Raw genomic sequence first — 22,087 nt, 5'->3', positions numbered from 1 at the left:
AAAAATCCTCAAAGTCCTTCATTTCCTGCTCAAATGCAAAAATCTTCCATCTCTGTGTCACTCCTAAATATGGTACTTAACAGCCCCTTCAGAGACTGACGTTGGCACCAGTCATCAGTGAGACAGCAAGAACCAGCTCATGGTGGCTGTTCTTCTCCCTACGTCTCTCGGTTGCTTCCTCTCATTCATCATCATCCTCAGTCACACCACTGAGCTGAGCTGCTCCTGCTCACCCTGTTTCCTTTTCTTCCTCCAAAGACAGGAAGACAGTGACAGGTTTAAAGATGACAAGCAGAGAGGTGACATGGGTCGCTAGTATACCAAAACCACCCACCTGCACATCCCTTCCTAATGGCCCTTTGCACAGGTTAAGGGAAACAGATGATGGAAGGAGCTGATGAGAAGCCAGTGACTTCGGTGTAAAAATAAACAGACAAAGCAACCATTTCTCTCATCAGGTCCTCTTGGGAAAAGGAAAATAGCAACCCACGCTTCCTCACATTGAGGCAACATCGACCCAGACCCCACAAGACGAGGCCAAGCACCTCCCCTGCCAACAAAATCCCTGAGCAGATGAGAGACACCAGTCTGTGTGTGAACCATTCATTGAGAAGCATCCTTCCCACAGACCCTAAGCCTGTCCATATCCAGAGGTTTGCTGGCTTCTTTTTTTCTGCCGAGAGGGAGAAGGGCAAAAGGTGATCCTAAATGCAAATTGCGTCATTTCAATTCCAATGCAAAATGAAAGCAGTTGTTGAAAGACTTTATGAAATCTTTAATTCAGAATTCAACAGAGTTCGGGTTATGCAGAACGATGTCATGGTGTCCAAGAGGAAAAACGGATTATCACCCAAGAACTATTAGTAAGTATTCTTCAGGTGCTGCACTGATGATAGCTGACCACACACCGCCTGTCTTACCTTACTGCCCCAGTTTTACCACGCTCACTAGAAGACCTACTAAACCTGACTGACTGCACATGCTCCTACCATCCCACGGAGCACAGCGCTGAGCTAATGCCAGCCAAAATAGCTCTACAACCAGGGTTATCGCATCAGCCTGGGGCTTTGCTCAAGCCAATTAGTCCCGCTGCAGCTGCCTGGCAAATTACACATGCCGTGCGGCACTCCTCTGGCTGCGCTGCTTGCCCAGCACTGCCCGGTGAGTGGGGTACAGCCCTGCACAAATGCAAAAGCTTCTCTGCTGCTGGCACTGGCAGCTCTCAAGTTTCACTAATGCTCACCAAGGATTGTTGTTCAACAGAAGGAATTATGGAGAGTTCCTTGCAAAGAAAGCCAGAGATCAAAAGGGCAAGTATTTTAAAGAAGTCCAAACTTATATACCACCACTGACATAAGCAAAAATACAACAGTTTCCCCAATGTGAAAATAGGCAAATAAGCTTTCCAATGTGATCCTAGACAGTCCAATGGCCCCACTCTGATTCCACCCATCCCACACAAGGATGCCATCGTTTTCCAACCATTTTCTCATGAAGAAAACATGAGTTTTACATCTTTATTACTAGAGCTATGATTACATTTTGTTTCCAAAGACAACCTTCCTTTTTGTCCAAAATCCAACAGTAGTGAGGTTTTCTATTTTTAACTTTTTTGTTCCCCAGTGGGTACTTTAAAGACACGTCAAAAAGGAAAAAAGCCCAAAGCACACACACACTCTCCAGTTTGCAGCACCTCCCCATTTCTAGCACGAGGTGTATTTGTCATTCCTCCATGTACCAATTAACTTAAAAAAATATGCTTAACAGTCCTCGTGCTTAAAGTCCTAAGTAGGTTTAAATAAGGAGCAGTTATACTGAAGACATTTAATTTTTCTGCAAAACATCCCACTGGGAAAAAAAAAAAAGGAAAAAAGTTTATTCCGCCTCCTCGCCACTGCCTTTGAACGGTAGGTGTCTCATCACATGGCATGCCTAAGCTCCGCTGTCAGAGCAATGCCAGGATCACCACAAAGCTTTGCAAAGACCACCAGATGGTGCTGATGCTTTGCTTTAAAGTAAACACTTGCCCATCACTAATTTTCTTGCATAAACCATAATATTTGCAATTAAAGTGCCAGAGAGATATCAAACAAATTAAATGCATAAATTGTCACGTGAGGAATTTTCAAATGGTTTAATGTAATAGTTTGCCATATTATTAATCACGAGTTGTCTAATGAAGTTGCTAATTTTCTAAACTGCCTTTGCTCGTACATTTTCTCCACTGGCGGTCTGTATCTTTGACACATATAGTTACTTTTGTGCCAGAATATTAGTGCAGATTCTCAAATGAAGTAGCACTTTACCCAATTAATTTTTTTTTTTTTTTAAATCTTCCTAAAAACAAACAGTTTCAAACACACTGAGACACTACTGTAATTCCTGCTAGGTACGAGCTGTCACATACTTGGCCCCACACATCAGTGGGACTTTGGAAGACAGAGTAACATGAAACATGAGAACGCTGTGAAACAAGGAAAAGCTGAGAAATTAAAACATTTTCAGAATTAATTCTCTTGATTCTCAACTCCAGAAAAGCAGAGCAGACAGGAAAACAGAAAACAAAAATCACCCACTAGAAAAAGAGACCTTAAAGAACATGAAAGTTTGGACAGGGAGAATGTAAACAAACCCCCACACCCAATTTCAGTCAGCGTGCTTGGGACTTGCATATTAAACCTAAACCTTTGCCATGAATCACAAGCTAAGTATCTAGAAGTGTATATATATATATATATATAAAAGTATATATATCTAAGTATATAGAACAGTCAATCCACCTCCATCCTCACAAGTTTTATTGCAAAAACTGCACTCACAGTCTAGCTTTTATGCCTCCATACATATGGGAAATTGAACCTCTAAAGAAAATTGAACCTCAAAAGAAAAAAAAAGCCAATCCAAGGAGTCACCCACACGTTTATTCTTCTTCCCCAAAGCCCTCAGTGTCCTGGAATTGGGTGATTTATGTCACCATCTTGATTACCTCTACGGTGCTACAGGACACATCTACCAGCCAGGACGCCTTCCTACTCCACGTCAGCTTTCAATGTTCCCGCTCTCTCAAAAGAGGGCTCAATTTTTGCGGTAGTTTTGTAGTTGCTGTTTTTGAGCAACTAGTGCAATATGGCTCAAATTCTGAATACATACTTTGAGTACCATTCAGAAAACCACGTGGAACCAAGATGGGGGCTGAGAAGAAGAGGACCGTGTGGTATTATATTTTCCTATCTCAGGTTTATCTTGGGACATGATAGAGCGTAACCTCACAAAGCGTTGGCAAGAACTATGAAAAATAAACTAAGGTTTTAGCCCACTTGTTCATGAATTAAATGGTGTAAAGCAAATTACTGTCGTATAGAAACTATTAAAATTAGTTGCAGCATGAATATTTAATTAAATAACAAAGATATAGAAAAGCACTTGTTTTTTCAGGAGGCAAACATAATCATATGGGATATATAAGTATACAGAAAGACTGTAAATAGTCCTTACTGCATAGTCTGTATTTATAATTAAGTTAGCATACACTTCCATTGCATCATTATGTTTGGTTTTGCAGCCTGTAATTTTACTCCCAAAATCAATAGTAGAAATGAGACATATGGCACCTAGCGTTGCAGTGGAAGAAGCTGGTTTTCATATTTTTATTCTGGATTCAGACGTAGTAGAAGTTGCCACAAACAGCCCAGGAAAGTGCATTGGTGCAAAAAATGGGACTAATAGGAGAAGCCCTTTCAAGCCCTGGCAAGCTGCCTTAGTTACAGAAAGAACTCATACTGATATTTCAGGTAAAAATAATTACAGATAAATATTAAAGCACACCAGTGATCGGTATTGCTGTGCGTGAAGACTATTTTCATTTACCCAGAAGCTCTGTTAAATTACCTCAGTACTGTTGGGTATAGTTCAGATGTATAAATATACACGATGTTGAAAGCGGCGCTGACCATCATTTTTCCACACAAAGCTAACAACGTGGGACTGAGGAGCAGACCTTTCAGGAAAGAAAAAATAAGCTGTAAGCATAAATAGTCTGTTTTCTTACTCTTTTTACACAATGTTGAAAACATCCAGTCCTCTTTAAAAGAGACTGGCACGCAAAAACAATGTTTCATCTATATGTTTTTCAACTACAAGCACAAAAGCAATTATCTCAGTTCTTCCCAACCACTCTAAGAGCTAGCATAAGAGTAGATACATAAAATTATATTTAGGACCAAGAAAATCTGCCCCATTTTGGGGGGAAAGTGTAAAACTATCACAGCTCTAGAAGGAAGAGATAACGCTTCCAGCTCTGCAGTCAGAATACCTTACCAGGTAACATCTTTTGACGAGCACAAACAGACAATACAACCTCCTTGACTAATTTATTAGATTAAAACCATAAAACTTGATTCACCTCAACAGCTTATTTGCTCCCCAAGGACATCCTGTTGGGACTTAAAATGCAACAGCTCTGTAATTGGAAGGAACAAATGCCAATGCAGCCCGGTTTACTAACAGACAGTCTTTAGTTGGCTAAACTGAAGTGTGGTTCTTTTAAAGTCCAAAAGAAACCTGGCTTTTGCTATCCTGATTTTGGATATGGTTATGTTTGCACCATCCATTTTAATAAAAAGAGAATTTAATACATTTCTTAAAGCATGAAAAAAAGAACGAATGGTTTAATTAGCTGTATTTCAGGTTCTCTTCCTCAACACTGAGTTCAGCATGTTTCTGTTTGGATCAAATGATGTTGGTTAAGTAATGGGAAAATCTGATTGCTTCTCAATTGCTTTTAATTTTGCTGTTGAATATTTTCAGTTCTATTCTTCTGATCAAGTCAGATTACATTTCAGCTGAAGCAGAAATTCATTTGTATGTAAACTGAAATCCAGAAACTTGATTTAATTTCTTTAAGCGTGATGCATTTTTGCAGTTATTTCTGTATTGCATGAATGCAAAACAGATGCAATATTTTCATCCAAGTTCTCCTTTTGCTCGGTAAGAACTGGAATATTACATACAGTTGCCAGATGCAAAGGTGCGAACCTGGTCCTCAGAGGCCTGCTGGGTGCCATCAGAAAACTGGGACCTTCCTCTTCCTCCACCAACCAAACACGAAGAGATGAAGAGATTTGTAATTCTGCAATGTGTTTTAAAACTTGCTGTTTTTCTCCCAGGGCGACTTAAATGGAACATTGCACATCCGTATACTAGAAATTTAGCATTAGTGCACTTGGGAAGTTTTGGTCTTACTGTCAAAACAGAAGAAAGAGTCTGTCTAGACAGAGAAATTGGCACTCAGAAGCTCAGGAGTGAATTTAAGAGCACTGTCTTCTCCAGGTTCCCTCCCTCAGGGGAGGCTGAAGGCTGGCCATATGGGGAATTACTGTGGGATTTCAAGCACGCTGGAAATTCACTGCACACCAGCTTCCTTGTGTAAGCAAGTCCAGATATAGTCATTATATTTTCCTCAGAGTCTTGGAACATATTTTCAGCAATTCTTGCAGAACAGTCCATTATTTTCTTTACATATATAAAATGTAACACCATTAAGCAGGAACGCACTTTCTCCTATGAGGATTCTTTGACCATTTATAGGTCATTCGCTAGGTCCAGCCAAGCATGTCCATGCCGCATCTTTAACACTTCTATTACATTTTGTCTGACACCCTTTCACCTGAACGTCCAGTAGCAGCAGTCTACACACAGTTCTGCCTGAAACAGTACAGTCAGGGCACCTGTTTCAAATTTTGGTAAAAGACAAAGTTGTAAATTCTTACTAAATTCATGCATTTGAGTTTTACTGATAAGGAATAATGTTCCATTAATTGATCTTTTGAATTTAGGGAAGTAAACCAGGGCAAAATGATAACAAATAGTGCTGATGTAACTCCTGTTCTAGAAGCTCTTAAACAAGTTTTGATGCCATCACTGCCATCAAGAGTCTCATTTGCAGTGCTGTTATGTAGATTCACCTTCTGGCTGTCGTCTTCATAAGTAAAAGTTCACTTAAACAGTACTTTTGAAACTAAAGGAGTCTCTAAATTTACTTCAGAAAAGATATCCACCAAGAAAGGTTAGTTCTCAACAAAAGGAAATACCCAACATTAACAAAAGCTGAGACAATTAAAATAAAGTCTCCTTTGCTTGCTATAGTATAAAGCAGATACAAAAGGCAGAAGATGTCTTTGTGCTTTACAGCAGCTTTTGAAAAAAAAGAACATTACAGCTCCATTCCCCCTCCACTGCCACTCTCCCTCACCATCTTCCAATCTCATACTCACACAAATTAACTGATGAGTTCTAAGTGATAAGGAAAGAGGGAGCTGAGGGATGTATCAGTTTTTACTTAACCATTGAGAGGTTTTTAGCCTCAAATTCAGTACACATCTTTAATAACGGAAATGTTCTTGGCTTATTCCACAGGGGAGATGACTTGGACCAGATTCTCATTCACAAGTTAGCAGAGTTGTTTAGAAATCGAGTGAAGGTTACAGACATGAGAGGCAAGTGCCCAATATCTCATTAAAATCTTAAATCCCTTGCAATAAAAGTCAAGGCTCTTGTCAGTCACTCCGAAGAATGCAGACTTAGACAAACGTAAGAAGTGTTCTCCTTAGTAACAGGAGGGTCAGATTAGAGATGCAACAACCCTCATTTCATCCAGCAAGCGGCTCATCTTCATCATGCTTGAAGCTGCATTTCCTTCTACTTAACTGACACAGATCACTCTGGGCCAAGAACCAGCTTTACTCTTACCACAGTGGAAAGTAAGACGTTTTAATGGGATTAAAGTCAACTCAACTGGAAAAGGCAGAAGATTTCCTGAAATTTAGCAACTCTTCAGGAATTATTACCCTATCCTGATTAGTCACTACTGCTTTTCTTTCATTTTGTTTTAAAATATATAAAAAGAAGCAGAAAAAGCAAACTTGTTGGAACAAAGGAAGAAACAGTCTCAATAAAAGGAGCAACAAAGCATCTGAGGACTTGAATTAACACAAGCATGGCAAATAGGATTATGGGATATTTTTTCTCTCTCTGTTTTTCTTCCTGAGACTTTCCTGAGAGCAATTTGAAATGGATGCCAGACAGCATTTATAACTGTTAAGGATAAACACAACCTACAGAAGGCTACCTTGTAATCACATCGCTGGTGCTCCTGGGTCAAAACACTGTTAAAGCTAAAACATTTCTACTGAAGCAATATTAAAGAAAATACAAGCAGAGAGCGGCCACTTCTATTTGTTAGTGTCATACAGGCATAAGTTTTCAGTAGCTAAAATAAACATTAGTACAGCAAAACTGTATTTGAAATGGAAAGAAAAGTGAAAATACAAAACCAAACATATGTGAATGTCACTGACAATGTTAGAAAAAACACATCTTTTGAGATGAGAAATATACGTGATGATACTCCACTGTTACCGTGAACTGTCCTCACAACTGCATAGGGCAGCGATACACAGCATGAGATTGAGAAAGGCAGCAAGTTTCTTGCCATCCCTACGCCTTCCATATTGCAATTCTGACTTCCATTTCTAATTTTCAAATACAAAATATAGTTTTTTAAAGCTTTAGTGGTTTGGGTTTTTTAATGATTAATTAAGCTTCTAATTCAGGAAAACCTCGGTTCCTATTTCTATAAATATTACATGCCACCAAAACAAATGTAAAATTAAGCTTGGCATCTCACACTGTCAAGATCCAGTCAAACTAACATTACGTTGCACTGCAGTCTGGCTATTAAATCCAGTATTTTAAGGTAAACTGCAGTTAATGCAGTGTCAGTATTTGAGACAGAATGCGATAGCTTGGTCTGACCTTCAAAGAGCCAAGGGCTTGCAGCCAAACTTACGTCAATTAACAGGGTCAAGTTATGCCAGCAAGAAGTTAAAAGCAATATGAACAAGACCGTGGCTCCCTGACCAGCCCCGGAAGGAAGAGACAGAGAAAGAGAGAGGTATAAATGGATAGGGCTTTAGGCCTGATATACTCGGTCACAAAATACTCGTTGTTTTGTCAGCTTTTATCTGAGTTAACAAACATCTACTTTAGCCGCAGTACATACTTACCAGCATTTGTTGGTAAGAACATGGTAAATATACAGGCAAATCCTGCAAATATCAGAAAACATGTCATAGTTTTACGTCTTCCAGACCTAGAAGGAAAAAAGCACCCAGGTAAAGATGGAAACAAAGTCCTTCAGTATTTTTTGAATTTGTCTGCAAAATACCAACCCAAGTACACAGGAGCATTAATAACAGTTACAACAGTTACAAATCTACTGTACTGCGCTGTAAGTGCTTCAAATCTTGCATTGTTTCCCTAGTTCTGTGTACTGAAGTCCCCCCACAAAAGCTTTCCTATTTCTAGCCAAGTTTTGATTTTTAAGCTATTGAATTTGTAGCCTTGAGAAGAACCCATCTACTTCAAAAACAAGAACTCACAGACTTTTTTCTTCTCTGTACTGAGCAAGGCAGTGGGCCCTGTGCATACACACAAAGATCAAATTAATATTGGTCAAGAAAATGTAATTCTAATGCTTCCTAATCTGTATTTCTCTTTTACAAGTTTGCATAAATATATGCAGTTATGGCACACAGCAAAACTATTTTGTATGCTTTTCTAATAGTATACACATGGAAATAAACAAAGGCTATTTCTACTGCCTAGTGTTTTAAAAAAGAAGAGAAGATGACAGGATAGACAGTGAGACCAAAGCATCATTACAAAGATACTCAAACCGAAGGTTACGTGAAACCCTGAGTAGCTCTGGGTTGCCAGACTGTTCAGCCTTTGGAAATAAGTACCCACATAAAGGACGGCCTCCAAATACACTGAAAAGTATTAAAATACATGGACATCGATCATTCATGCCTTAACGAAAACTGAACGGCTCTCACTTCAACATTCTCTTCAAAAAGCTTAAGTAAAAATGAACAATGCTGAAAACCGCTTTCAACTGCAGTTGGTAGGCAGTACAAAAACAAGTCATTCTGAATGAAATATCTAAGAGAGATATATAAGCTATAGATACTTAAATAACTAGGCTACTCATATTTTTTCCATAAAGACCAAACTTTTTTAGAAACATTAATAATTGAAAAGCCTATTTCTTGAGTAATTCAAAAGATGAACAAAACTAAAAAAGAGAAGAGGTAGAAAATGGGAGTCCCATTTCTGTATCAACTGCAGAAACCCCTGCAGCGGAGTAAATCCCCAAAGAATCAACAGTGTTTAGAAAAACAGTGAAGTATCTTACTGAGAAAACTGTTAATATTTTTCTAAGTTATCTACAAACATATGCAGAAAACTAGGAAATAAGTTTTTCTTACCAGGATTTCTCAATAAAAAACATGCAGAGAGGAAATGCTGGAACTTCTACAAGACCAGAAAGAGCCACATTTAAATACAGATTTCCTCTTAATTCACCAGCATTTAAAGTTAGACCATAGTACACAAAGCTGCAGACATACCTAAAAATAACCATAAAAGTTATATTACTAACATAACTAGTCTTTAGGGCTAAGAAAGTATTTAAAAGGTAAATTATGCCGAGTTATGGATTAGCTATATTGAGTTACATGCTAGGAAGAGAACTCTTATTTCCCCTCAAAGGAAAACAAGGCAAAGAGAATAGTTCCTATTTAATTAAACAAAGTAACTTCTTGAAAGAAAACAAGTGCTCATATATACGCACAGCATAACTTTCGGAATTTTCTATTAGCTTGGGTTTTTTCCTAGGTTATTTAGCAACTCTAGTAAGCTTAACTGTAAGCAGCCGATGCTTAACTGTTGCAAAGCAATCCTATGAAAGAAAATTATAGGTACATCCATTGCTTAACACAGAGTGTCTTCCCCAAACCTAGGGAAGGCCTCCCCAACAAACCTATTATCACTTTCCTTGGAAAGAACTAAGCCCCACAAAACACAACACTGGGTTGGAAAGGCCACCAGATACTACAAAGACATTTTGCCTATTCCCTAGTCACTCCCTTGCTGTCCAAGAAGAATCTGGGCCAAGCGATGTAGAAAAGGAAAGGAAAGTTTTGCCCGACACAGGGAGAAGCATGTCCTCTGTCAGTCACAGCTGAGGGTGGTGCTAAAGGCTCCTGAGCAACAGCAGAAGGAGCTGGGTGACAACCGCTGTGACACCACTCCAACAGCTCCGTGCACTGCATCTTAACAGGGTCTGAGACAGAAAAACAGTGCTGCGACCTCTTCTTGCAGAAGGTAAGAACGCCTTTATGTAATTTCTCATCACCGTAATTACTCGTATTTACCTACCAGCAACTTAAGAGTCTAAGATGCTTCTGGAAAGCTCCTACTTAGCAAAGATGTTCCTGCCGCTTCTCCCGCGTCCTGCACATCTCTGCCTACCCCGTACAAACTACTGCTTTTTCTCATCTACATCCTGACAATCGTCTCAAATGATGTTGAACTTTAAAGGGAAAACTTGTTCTTGGCATTTTGGAAAAGAGCTGTTCCTCCAACAGACTTTAGCTCCAGCCAACTTGCAACAGCTGCTGCTGTAACAACCAACCCAACACCCTCCCCACCCCAGGGGCTCCCTCCGCACTGCCATTTATTGCTAATATATTCTGTTACACCCTCCTGTGCTTCGGGGTGATTTTTTTTTTCCAAGTTGTACCACTTTTCAAGACAGCACCTAATATAAATCTATGCAATCTGTATTTTATCTTGCCCACAGTTTTCCTCCACTGAACCTGTGTAATGTGCTTTTGGGCTCTTAACGCTTATTCTTCCTCCAGATCTCTACCGTTGTCTAATCCATGTGGTCCTTTTCGTCCTAAGACTGGCTGAAATACATTTCCTGTCGGTAATTTCTGCTTCAGCTTCTCATTTCACTCAGTGTAAATATTATGTTCTCACCAGATTATTTCTTAGTAGGTTTTGAAGCAGTTTCTAAGTAACACACTGAAAATAAAACGCAACAGCAATAATAATGAAGCATCAACTTTACAACACATCATTTTAGATTATTGTTGTCTGCCATCAACTGACAAATTTACGATTTAGTTTTTGAGGACAGAATTTTTAAGAGAAAAGGATGAAAATCGTAATTGTTTCCTCATGTCTGACTCATTCACAGCATCTCAGCGTCTTGTTATTACATACCAGATGTACATCAGTATGATGGTTTGCCACCGAAGGACTGGGTGTTTTACTAAGTTTAGGATACCAGGTGCCAATTCATCCTTTCTCAAAGTTCCCGCACTTGGTTGTAATTTTAGATTTAATCTCTCTTTTCCATTACCAAAAGCAATATATTGCAACACATCTTCAGCTTCTGCCGTTTTCCCTTGGGAATACAGCCATCGTGGTGATTCTGGGAGCATACTAACAGGAAAGAACAGAAAATCAACGATGACAAGTTCATTCCTGTGAACACAGCACTAAAGTCAATCTTTCCATCTTGCAGATCAATACTTAAAAAAAGTACCAACACAAAATTCAGAGAAAAGCATTCTATTTGCACTGCTCTGCATATTAAATTCCACATAATCCGATAATAATACAGTTAACCTTACAGAAGGATTGTTGGAGATGCTTGACAAAGCACTCAGTCACGTTAGAGGAGTTAAATCTGAATCTTGACTTCTGCTGGCCTGACTTCTTAGGAAACGCTACGCTAGCGTTATCCAGGAAGCATCTCAAATCCCAATTATCTGAACAGCCCGGACAAAACTTTGTTTTCACAAAGTTTATTTCAAGCTTCTCTATTATGGGAAGGGCTCTGAGTTGGAGTGGAGAGAAGAGGAAAGAAACCTTACTGGGGAATTACTTGTCGGGCTCCAGTACCAGCCCATCACTGCCCACTTAAGTTTTAAATCTCTTGTTCCCAAGTATAATCAGAATATCATTGCTTGCTACAACTTCAGTTCATGAGTCCTGTTTTTTTCAGGTTGTAGAGTGTGCTGCTGCTTTTATACGAGCCAAAAAAAGAACAGAATATTTTTAACCGAACCTTTATTTTCTCTGGTACTCGTAACAGAGATCCTACAACCAAACCAAACTTTCATTACTTCAGAGGATCCAAATATTTTGAGTATTTGGGGGATTTTCCATCAGAAACAGAACACCGTAGAGGAAAATCTGTTATGCAGAACTTCTTTCCTCAGCCCAGAGGCTTTGTTTTCCTTGACTACATGAAGAGGGGTGGGGTGCGGGTTTTTTTGTTGTATTCTTTAACAGAACTTATTTCAAAAGCAGATCTATCTAAGAAAAATAATTGAAATTTTAAAAATTTAAATAAAAATCAGAAGAGGGTTTTTTCTATGCTGTGTGCTAGACATTCCCTGTATTAATGTATAGACAACCTACTACACTAATTCTTTTATTTCTTCTATAGCTTTAACTAGTGATCAGAAGTATACAAGGTGTATTACTTGATATGTTAAAAGGATATTTTGTAACAATGCAGGCCAGATAAAGCTAGCACTTTTAATTCCTTAAATACTGATGCATTTCATAATCATTTTTATGATAATGTCCACGTAGGAATTCTAAATAGGAGCACCCAAGCACAATAGTGCGAGGGACAGACACAAGGGACTTCAAATGCAATCAGATACATAGCGTATCATGCTAAAAAGGCAAGTCCAAGTGCTCTTACTTATTTCCCTTTGCATGCATGTGTCTCACGAACAGAAACACTAAAATCCCTCTAGGATCACTTCCAAAACCTCTCAAGTGCTGCAGCCCTTCCTTGGCAGAAGGCAGTGTTCCCGGCTGACGCTCCAGCTCGCAGCTTCTGGCAGGCCTTCCCTTCCCCAAGCAGATTTGTAATCCAGTTTTATTGGACAGCTAGCACACAGCTGCTCTTTGCAACACTGGCCACCACAACTGTAACAGCATGCAGAAGCACAAGCTTGTCTTCTGGGCAACCCTGACCTTCTGCTTCGTTTAAAACTGCTTCTTCCTTCACAATGTGATTTTTCTCGTTTGGTTCACAAAAACCATCAGAAAAACATCATTCTTGTTTATACCACGCTCTTGAACGATGACAAGAAAAAGTAACTGTGAAATTGCTGCATATTTTTTCTTATCATTATAATGCACGTGAACCACTTACAAAGAAAGAAGAAGGAAGATGACTCCTGGAGTATTCGATACCAAGGCAAGGTAGCGCCATTCTCTTACACAGTAACCCAGTAAAGCATAAACAGCAATGCCAACTGCAAATGTCAAATTAGTTAACGAACCTGAAAATACAAGGCCAAAATGGTGACTACAGAAACCATTGGCAAAAGAAAAAAAAAAATTCTTAAGCAGAAGCCTGAAATTCTTATCCCATGATATACCTAAATAAAATAGCAATTTGATGAGGCATCTTTAGGGCACTTGTGAACCAGATGGCTTAAGTATTTTATGCAATCCCAATAAAGAATAGCTTTGTATAATGGGGGCGGGGAGATGTTTCCCCTTTCAAAAATAAAGGGTGGCACATAGGAGAGAGCAAGAAACGAACAGGAACCTACAGACTAAGGAGAAAACCTGAGGACAGGAAGGGGAAGTGTTGAGAGTGAGTGATTTATTTAGGTCTATTAAGGTAATCTTGAATAGAAGTGGCAGGCTGGAACAGAAATTGGAAGTTATAAAAGTACAAGGACTGAGTTCAGTACAAAAACAGCTGCAAGCCAGAGGTTTATTACAGCAGACTTCTGATGAACAAGCATAAATAAAAATGTTAAAAATATGGGGTCAACTTGAACTCCAAAAGCCTAACAACAAACGCTCTGCAGACTAACACAGGAGATCTTGTACGAACCCAGAAACTCTCAGCTATCGCCCACAAAGCCTAGCTCACAGCCGACACCTAGGAGAGCTTCTTTAACACTGCTGAGCTGCATCCAGCAGCTCCCTCTCCTTCAGCCCCTGATCAGTTGTTCAGCACCTCTTTCTCAACAGCTGAGCAGAACTAGAATAAAGCACCTAGAGCAACAAGCAGCAGGAAACGGACTATCTCTTCCGTCCATCAGGAGGCTGGCCCTGCAGGGAGAAAGGCTGGGAAGAGCAGAGATAGACAACAGGGCAAGGGGGAAGCAGGGGTGGGAGAGAGAGAGGGCACGAGTCAAAAAAGTGAACTCGTGAGAAGAAGAGAATTCAGTACTTCAAAAAAAAAATTAAGTGGAAAACTATAACTAAACCACAACTGTCTCACACATCCCCAGGAGTCCAGAGAGGAAACAAGAAAAACAGCAGAATGAAGTAACTGAAGAAATGAGGGAGAGAGAAATATGCTCACAGCCTCAGCAAGTCAGCATTTGGACCAAGTTTTTCCCCGTGTTGCACTAGCCAAAAAGGCGTTACAGTCTGAGCTACTCCAGCTTTACAACAGATTGACGTGCAAGTGTTAAATTTATTTTAAGTCTTGGCAGTGACATACAAAAAAGGACATTTAAAAATACTGGATGGTCAGCACATTCAGCAGTGGAAAAAACACTATCCAGGCACTAAGTCATTTTATGGCGCAGGGAAACTTCAAAGAACACTTTCAAGAATACCTTCAAGATGCCATACAGCATCGTTCAGAAGTTGGCAGGATCTGCCAAAACATTTTTTTTTTTTTTTTTTTTTAACTGTAATGCAGCGTACAAGTTGGGTAATTTTAGGAATCAATGTACCAATTTTAAAACCTCGGTTTTGCCGTTTATCAAACTCAATCCCATCTTCCTTATTCAGGCACCTTTCCCACAGAAATTAGAACTTGGATGAATCACATCACACTTATTTGACTTATGCTACAAACTGACTTTACTTGGTACAAACGTAAGAATTTAAAATGTAAGGTGTTGATAGTCAGAACAATACGTGGCACAGTAATAGTGATTAAATATTCCCAAATCCCACCTGTAAATGACCAAAATGATTTTCCTACATATTCTTGGGTTAGGACAAAAGACACAAGAGCCGTTCCACCATTCACAATTCCAACAAAAAAACGTGAAACTGCAAATGTGTCATAATTTGGAGCTAACGCTGTGACATACCCAAAAACGACATCAAAAAATAGACCTGTAGAGAGAGAATAAAATGTAATTAGTACTTATGCTATGCAGCTTGAACTCAGAAGAAAGGCAGGGAGCACAGTTAGTTACTGACTGTAATGAGTAGTCTACAGTACTCTTGCCTCTAACCTCTCACATTTGGCTTTCTGAAGTCACACCATATGAAAATTACAATCATCTTCAAGTCACACACTTGAGGTCTGCAATGCCAAAGGTGATGTTTCCTTGAGACAATTTTATCATTAAACAAAAAGACCCTTTGGCAGCAAACACAGCTGGAAAACAAAACGCCAGGACATGAGTTACCCACTCTAAAGATGTTTAGGTAAATCATTCTCCCCCGCCTCCTTCCTCCTCAAAAAGCAAATTATTTTTATTGGAGACAATATGGTCAGGCGATGTGTGGAACACTGTGCTCAAATAGCGATAGTCGTAGCAAAACCAGGTTACTTTTCATCTCCCATTGATATTCCAGTGACCACTATGCTGCCCAGCACACTCATACTAACGAATTTTAGTGCTGCCCTACTCTTAGCGAAACACTTACACGCATCTTTGGCTCCATAACATTGACGCAGCAGGGTGGCCCAAGGGCAGCCTCCGGGCAGGGTGGCCCACAGGTAGAAAAAAGAGAGATGCTGTTATCCATGTAAAATGCTTAAGAAAAACCTTTTAACAATCTTACCTGAGATATACACTGGTTTCCTGCCCAGTTTATCTGACAAAGGGCCAAATGTGATATTTCCAATAAGCAATCCAGCAAAAAATAGAGATGACGCAAGGCTCACTTTGTAGGCTTCTTGTTCGATTAGGTACCACTGTCAAAAAAAAAAAAATCTCCTTACTGTTAAAAGTATTAACACCAAGTTGCTAGCTTCTTCAAAAATAATAAAAATCTATGAGAATTATTCTCTTGCCATTTCCCACTTCTTGCTTTATAGCCAATTAAAGTTTTGTTCAAAGTTTGATAGGTAAGCCAACAGTAGTCATTTTTTTTTCCTAACCGACTCTCACATCTCTACTTTCTCTCCCCCAAGAAATTTCATTATAATATATTACAAGCTTTCAACTTGATAAGTATAATTAGTTGCACTCCAATTCCCAAGCTTTGACAAGGCAACTTATCTTAAGTTACTAAAACACGGAAAGTCTGAGTTGTTAACAGCTTAGCCATTTCAACATTGAACAAGCTTAGCTATTTCAATGAACAGGTAATAAAAATTGTTCATTAAGAAGAATAAAGCATGTTGACTATTGCAGTACGTAGAGAATTAACGCTGTGCAGCTACGCTTCCTGAACCATGAGTAATCCCCGGTGCCCTTCCTCCTTGTACACACCTTGAACTGTTGAAGAGAAGCAGGAAGGGATTATGGAAAGATGTCCTTGTTTTGTAAAAACTCTAAGACCTACTTATTGAGTACTCATTGTAGTTTAGTATCTTATTGTGCACGTGCATTTATAATCAAACAGAAGTTAGAAACAAATGATGGCTTTCTTTATAAAATGTACTTTCTACCTCATCCAAAAGCTAAACTGAGGTAGCATAGTCAAAAATTGTCAGAAGATAAGAAAATGCACTGACAGTGGGTTGAAATCGGAATGAAACTTACAGTGTTTCCTGACGGGGCGAGGCACACAGACAGCTTGTGCAGCCCCCCTGCTACAAAGGAGGAGAATCAACACTCTGAGAAATGCACTGTTGAGATTACAAACGTTGCTGACATCATGAACTTGGGAAAGAACGGCAATCAGAAAATCCTCAGTGATTTTCCAGGAAAATAATTTCACTAATTCAATGCAAAGCTTTAGCCAAAGAAATATTTAATCATTATTTGAGTATTTCAAATCATTCCCAGTGTATTTACTGGAAAATTTACTTTCAAAAAAATGGATGACTGTCATACTGACTTTTTAAATGACATGTAGTATGTCCTTTGGGGAAAGCAGGAACGATCCTAATCCCATTTGCTTTTTTTAAGAAGTAGAAGGGTTGGGTTTTTTTAAAAAAAAAAGCCTAAGGGAAGAGGCCTGTGACCAAAATCCAATACAGCATACTAGGACCTCAGCCCTGAAGTGTCTGCCTTGAATGAATACAGATCCCCAAAGAATATTAGGAATTTGCTATAATTAAAAGAAACATATGCTTTTACTCAATCCGAACTTACATAGTGGCAAAGCACAGAGAAGACATGGCTCCATCCACCCAGCAACCCACCAGTTACCTGTGCTCCACCCATCCAGCAGCCTGCAAGATGCAGGGTGCGGGAGCAGGACAAGATTTAACGTGTTGACAGGACGCCTTCTTTAGTCCAGTGTACCCCGTGTTCCAGCACTTCAGAGTTTTGGGGGACTTTTGGATGCTCTGGGAAGGTCAAACTCCTGTGCAGCAGCATTTGCAGCTGGTTTCTACTATACCCCGCTGGGTAGTAGATTCTACCCTATTACATTGGATAAAGGCGTAGCCCTGAAACTTATGGCTTCTTAACTTTCTGAGGAGACTTCAACAATGAAATATTCCTGGGCACGAGTCCTCAGGAAACTTCAAGTCTAAAAATATCACAGCATGTGCTCTCCAAGGCACAGAGCACTGCTGGCATAAGTCCTTCTCTGTGCTAGGACTCCACAGCATACAAATTTCAAACTCCCAGTCCTCGTCTGCAGAGTGTTTTAGGCTGATACAAGAGACAACACAACTTTATGCTCCTGGATATGGTTGTAAAAATCAACTTCTCAAAGGTAAAGGACCATTTCTACGCCAAACGCGAGACTTTCCTGAACTCACCTCCCTAAGCATAACCACTTGTTAAATAAGGCAGGGGACTGAGTTGATGCCAGACCAAGAAGCAGTTCTAACAACTGTATTTTCCGTGAACCAAGCCTGAGCTATTATTTACAAAGTCTTAGTAATGCCAAAATTAATCACAATGATTAGTTCTTGAAGCAGAACTGAAGAGCTGCTCTGAAGTTTTGCTGAGCTCCAGAGCAGAACAGTGCCCTGCCAAACCAGAACAGAACTGAAAATATTTACAGTTTAAGCTCCGTCACCAAAATAAAGGAAATAAACTTCACAAAAGCAGCGTCCTCTCTCAGGACAGAACAAGAGAAAAGATTGCTTTTGCAAACTGTTACTTGTGCTGCTTAGCGCGTCACTGGAAGATGCTCATATTTTAACAAGTCTGATACAATAATCTGTGAAGAACGTAACTTTTAAAAGAATGCGTCTATCTACTTTATCTGCACAAAAGGAACCCGTTAAATATTTGTCAAAATTAACTGTAGCTTGCCAACAAAAACATTGCCAATTTTGTTATCACGAAAACAGACATCCTCTCAGCTCTTCAAATCCACATGGCAGTTTGATTTAGTTACTAGACCGCTAGCATACAGCAAAACATTGGCCAGCATCTAAAGATTCCATGAAAAGACTATTAACAATATAATTTTAAAAAAAATCTTACAATAAAGTTACTGAAACGAATGGGAACATAAATTTGTTTCGACGAGTCTTGAGAATTACTACATATTTTGGAAACAGGGACACTGACTTCTACATTTAAAACCACAGTATTAGTTAAAATTTGCTGATTTCTGATTATAAATTAAGCACTACCATAGCACGCATCCTGCTGAGAGTCTGAAACCGAAGGGAGATCTTGGAAAACAGGCTGATCAAAAAAATCTGTTTCTGACAGAGGATATGATCCAATATTGCATCATTCCTTCTTAAGTCGAGTCACTAGATTTGTCCAAGAGAAACATTACACAGTCACATTTGGGATAATGGGAAGGAACCAAAAATTTGGCACCGGCTGCACCAAGTGCTAACCTGTCTTACACGAGTTTACTGACAACCGCTCCGAGAATTCAATCAGCAGAACTCTGACAGTTCACGCTACAAGCCAAGCCACCCATGCAGTCTTTTTTCTGGCACTGGCAGCGATGCTTAGGTCACTCGCACTTGCCTGAGTGATTATAGCCCAGGGACTAGCGAAAAGCGAACGCAGCCTTTTGCATGGAATTCACCAGGCGTGAGGACGAAGGGTCAAGCTTCTGTCCCACTCAGCAAACTCCAATGTGTTCCATCTCCCACTCTCACCACACCTTAAGATACCCAGACACGTGGTGCATGAGTTTCAGTTTCATACTAGTTTTAATCTTTAAGATGTATCTTCTGTGAGAAACTAACGCAACTCATGGTAAAGCTTACATGCACAGCAGATTGTGCAGACATGACATATTGAACCTTTTCTTGGTAGAAAACAGACATTAGGAGGAGCGCATCCTGAATTCCAGAGTTGCAAACTGTAGTTAAACGCTCATTCTTCATTAGTAATGACTTTCTAAAACATCTGAAGGCAAAGAACACTGAGAACAAAATAAAGTTTAACCTAAACTAGTAAGTATTAGATTTACACTGGAAAAGCGAAACTAATAATTTAATCATATCCTTTCAGATTTAAAAATAATAATAAAATAAAAAGCCAGATGGGTGGGTTCCAATAATTTTAATAGCAAAAGCAAAACATTACACTGAGCCCTGCTCAGCTTTTACAAGCGCCACGTCCTGCGCTAGTGGCACCAGTCCCAAGAAGAGAAGAAATGGTTAGGCGTGACGGAAGTACTTGCCTCAGTTACTATAGACGTGAAGTTGTCTGCAAAATGGATACGCTTGGCAAGCTCAGCTCTGCTCGTTGGAATTCCTTCTTGGTCTATATGATACTCGGGCACAGCTCCCACAAGCACAATAAGCATCGACTGACAAGCCACGTATACCTTAAAATAAGACACAGCCATTTACCCTAAACAATCCCAAGGAGACCTGATGGAATCCTGTAAGCTTTTCATTAAACTAACAATTTCCCTTTACCCAGCATCACAAACAACATGCCATCGGTCTGCTGTGTTTAAATCCCCAGACACGATCATCGAGGCAGTTGGGAGCGGCGGGTACCACTCCAGAGATACTGGTGCACTTTCAGTGAAAGCTTCATCTTGCCACCCTCCTTCCTGTTGCAGAGGTGTTCAGTTTGTTCTTGCTGTCTTGTAGCCAGGCACGGAAAAGGAAGATATTAAGAACTTCATCATAGTTTCATAGCTGAGATCTAACCCTTAGACCAAGATTATTATTATTAAAAAAATTTTACTTACTGTACTCAAAGAATACAACCTATAGTGACAAGTCAAAAAAAAAAAAAAAAAAGAAATCTAAAGATCATATTTTTAAAAGTCTCTGCTAGTTCTTTCCATTGCAGAGACTGAAACTTTAACCTGATCATTAGGAAAACTAGAATGTGGGGGAATAAAAAAGATTTTCATAAAGAAACCCTTATGAGAATATTTATTCATCAGTATGGGCTTCAAGATGTTTTGAATGTTTTCTGGGTTTTGCGTGCGATTTATTTTATTTTTTCTAACTTCAAATAACATTATCCTTAAGCATATCCAAGTATTAGTGATTTTCAGCACGTTACCATTGATAGAAAAGTTTTGCATCTAGAATGGCTCCCTTCGTTGGGCCACAAGTCTTTGGGTGGTGGATTTGGTTGGACCTTGCTTTAATGTGCCATTTTATCCTGTGCTTACCTTGAATGGTCTTGCAAAAACAAGTTATAAACAAAAACCTGCAATCAGCACAACCTCCCTCCCTCGCAACAGCGTGTTAATTCAAAACGCGGAACTGCACTAACAGGAGGAAGCCTGTTACGAAGAAACTAAGGAGCGAAACAGATACATGTTTGCATGCGGGGGTGCGGACACTATTTAAAGACAAGCACCCTGCATACCACTTTTCACAAGAGATTTAAAAAAAAAAACCCAAAACGCCCAACAAAACGGTTGCTGTGGTTAGACTCCATTTCCTTCCACTCAGCAGAAGCTCAAAAGGCACTCTTCAAAAAGTGGAAAATGTGCATAGAAGTAAGGAAAACAGATTGTAAACTTCGAAAAGCTAAGCATGTAAGACAGCGCTGAGGCGAGAAAGAGCTTTGAAAAGCAACTTGCAAAAGGAACAAAACCCACCAAATCCTTTCTGAAACGCCCATGAAACCGAGCGGGGGGCTGAGAGGATGTCTGCCGCAGAAATGCTAGGGGAGGGCTACTTTGCCATCCTCCGCGAGAGTTACTACCTAGGGCGCCGACAGAGGAGCGCAGGGACAGGGCACAGGGGCCAGGACCAGCGAGGGGGAAGGTGCTCAGAGGCGGAGGAGCTGGGGGGGGGGGGGGGGGGGGGCAGGACCCCGGCCCCCCCACCGGCCCGGAGCACGGGCCGGGCCGGCTCTCGCCGTGACGCCGTTTCCTAGAAGGATGCCCGAGCCACCCGCAGCCCTCCGGCGGGGCCGCGGGTGCGGAGGGAGGGCAGTGCCTCGCACCCCCGTCCCGCTGCCGGGCAGGTCAGGAAGCGGGTCCCGAACAGGCACGGGCATCCCGGCAAACGCGGGAAAGGCGGCCGCGCAAGTAAGAGTGCCCGCCCGGGAGCAGCCCCGCGCCGTGAGACACACGCTGCCCCCGGCTCTTCCTCCGCTCGCAGCCCGTCCCGCCGCCGCGCTGCCCGCCCTCCCCGGGATGCCGCTCGGGCTGTGGCGGGACGGGGCAGGGAAAAAGAAACCAAACCGAAACAACCCCAAACAAACTAACAAAGAAACCAGAAAACACGGAAGAGCGAGACCGCCGCCCGGAGCGGCTCTCTCGCGCGGGGACCGGCGGGCGCGCCCTGCCCCGGCCGGCTCCGCTGCCCCCGCCCCGGCCCGCAGCGCCTCCCGCTGCCGCCCCGCCTCACCTGCAGCAGCACCAGAAAAGCGGTGAGGCGCCGCTGCCCGCCGCCGAACTCCCCCGCCGCCCCGAAGGCCTCCTCCAGCCCCACCGCCATGGCCCGCCCGCCGCCGCCGCGCTGAGCTGGCGCCCCCGCCCCGCCCCGCCCGCCCGCCGGCCGGCCGGCCCCGCCGCTCCCCCCCGCTTTCACCTGCGGCCCCGCCGCGGGGGGCAGCAGCGCCCGCGGGGGCTCTGCGCCGGCTGGGGGCAAACTGCTCGCCAGCCGCCCCTTAGCCGAGGGCTGAGACCTGGTTGA

General features: G+C 41.2%; 1 protein-coding gene across 5 annotated transcripts in view; it reads right to left on the bottom strand.

Annotated features, from left to right (window-relative positions):
- Window positions 1-21,889, bottom strand: part of LOC143160944 (solute carrier family 22 member 15-like) — a 59,717-nt gene extending 37,828 nt beyond the window's left edge. For 3 of the 5 annotated variants that reach the window (XR_012995456.1, XM_076339352.1, XM_076339353.1), the window contains exons 1-9: window positions 21,800-21,889; window positions 19,651-19,797; window positions 15,709-15,841; window positions 14,866-15,030; window positions 13,088-13,217; window positions 11,131-11,352; window positions 9,327-9,467; window positions 8,064-8,149; window positions 3,889-3,997 (exon numbers count right to left, since the gene is read on the bottom strand). Coding sequence is in view for 4 of the 5 variants with exons in the window: in XM_076339352.1 (XP_076195467.1) it covers window positions 3,889-3,997; window positions 8,064-8,149; window positions 9,327-9,467; window positions 11,131-11,352; window positions 13,088-13,217; window positions 14,866-15,030; window positions 15,709-15,841; window positions 19,651-19,797; window positions 21,800-21,889 (1,223 nt within the window). In the remaining variant the exon portion in view is untranslated. Of the gene's footprint in view, window positions 1-3,888; window positions 3,998-8,063; window positions 8,150-9,326; window positions 9,468-11,130; window positions 11,353-13,087; window positions 13,218-14,865; window positions 15,031-15,708; window positions 15,842-19,650; window positions 19,962-21,799 lie in introns of those variants that run through there. The other 2 variants (XM_076339355.1, XM_076339354.1) reach the window with 2 other exon arrangements.
- Window positions 21,890-22,087: the final 198 nt, after the last annotated feature.

This window comes from Aptenodytes patagonicus, chromosome 5 (assembly GCF_965638725.1).
Source record: "Aptenodytes patagonicus chromosome 5, bAptPat1.pri.cur, whole genome shotgun sequence".
Classification (NCBI taxonomy): Eukaryota; Metazoa; Chordata; class Aves; order Sphenisciformes; family Spheniscidae; genus Aptenodytes; species Aptenodytes patagonicus.
Note: the sequence above shows the minus strand (reverse complement) of the source record. Positions and strands in the feature narration are given on the sequence as shown.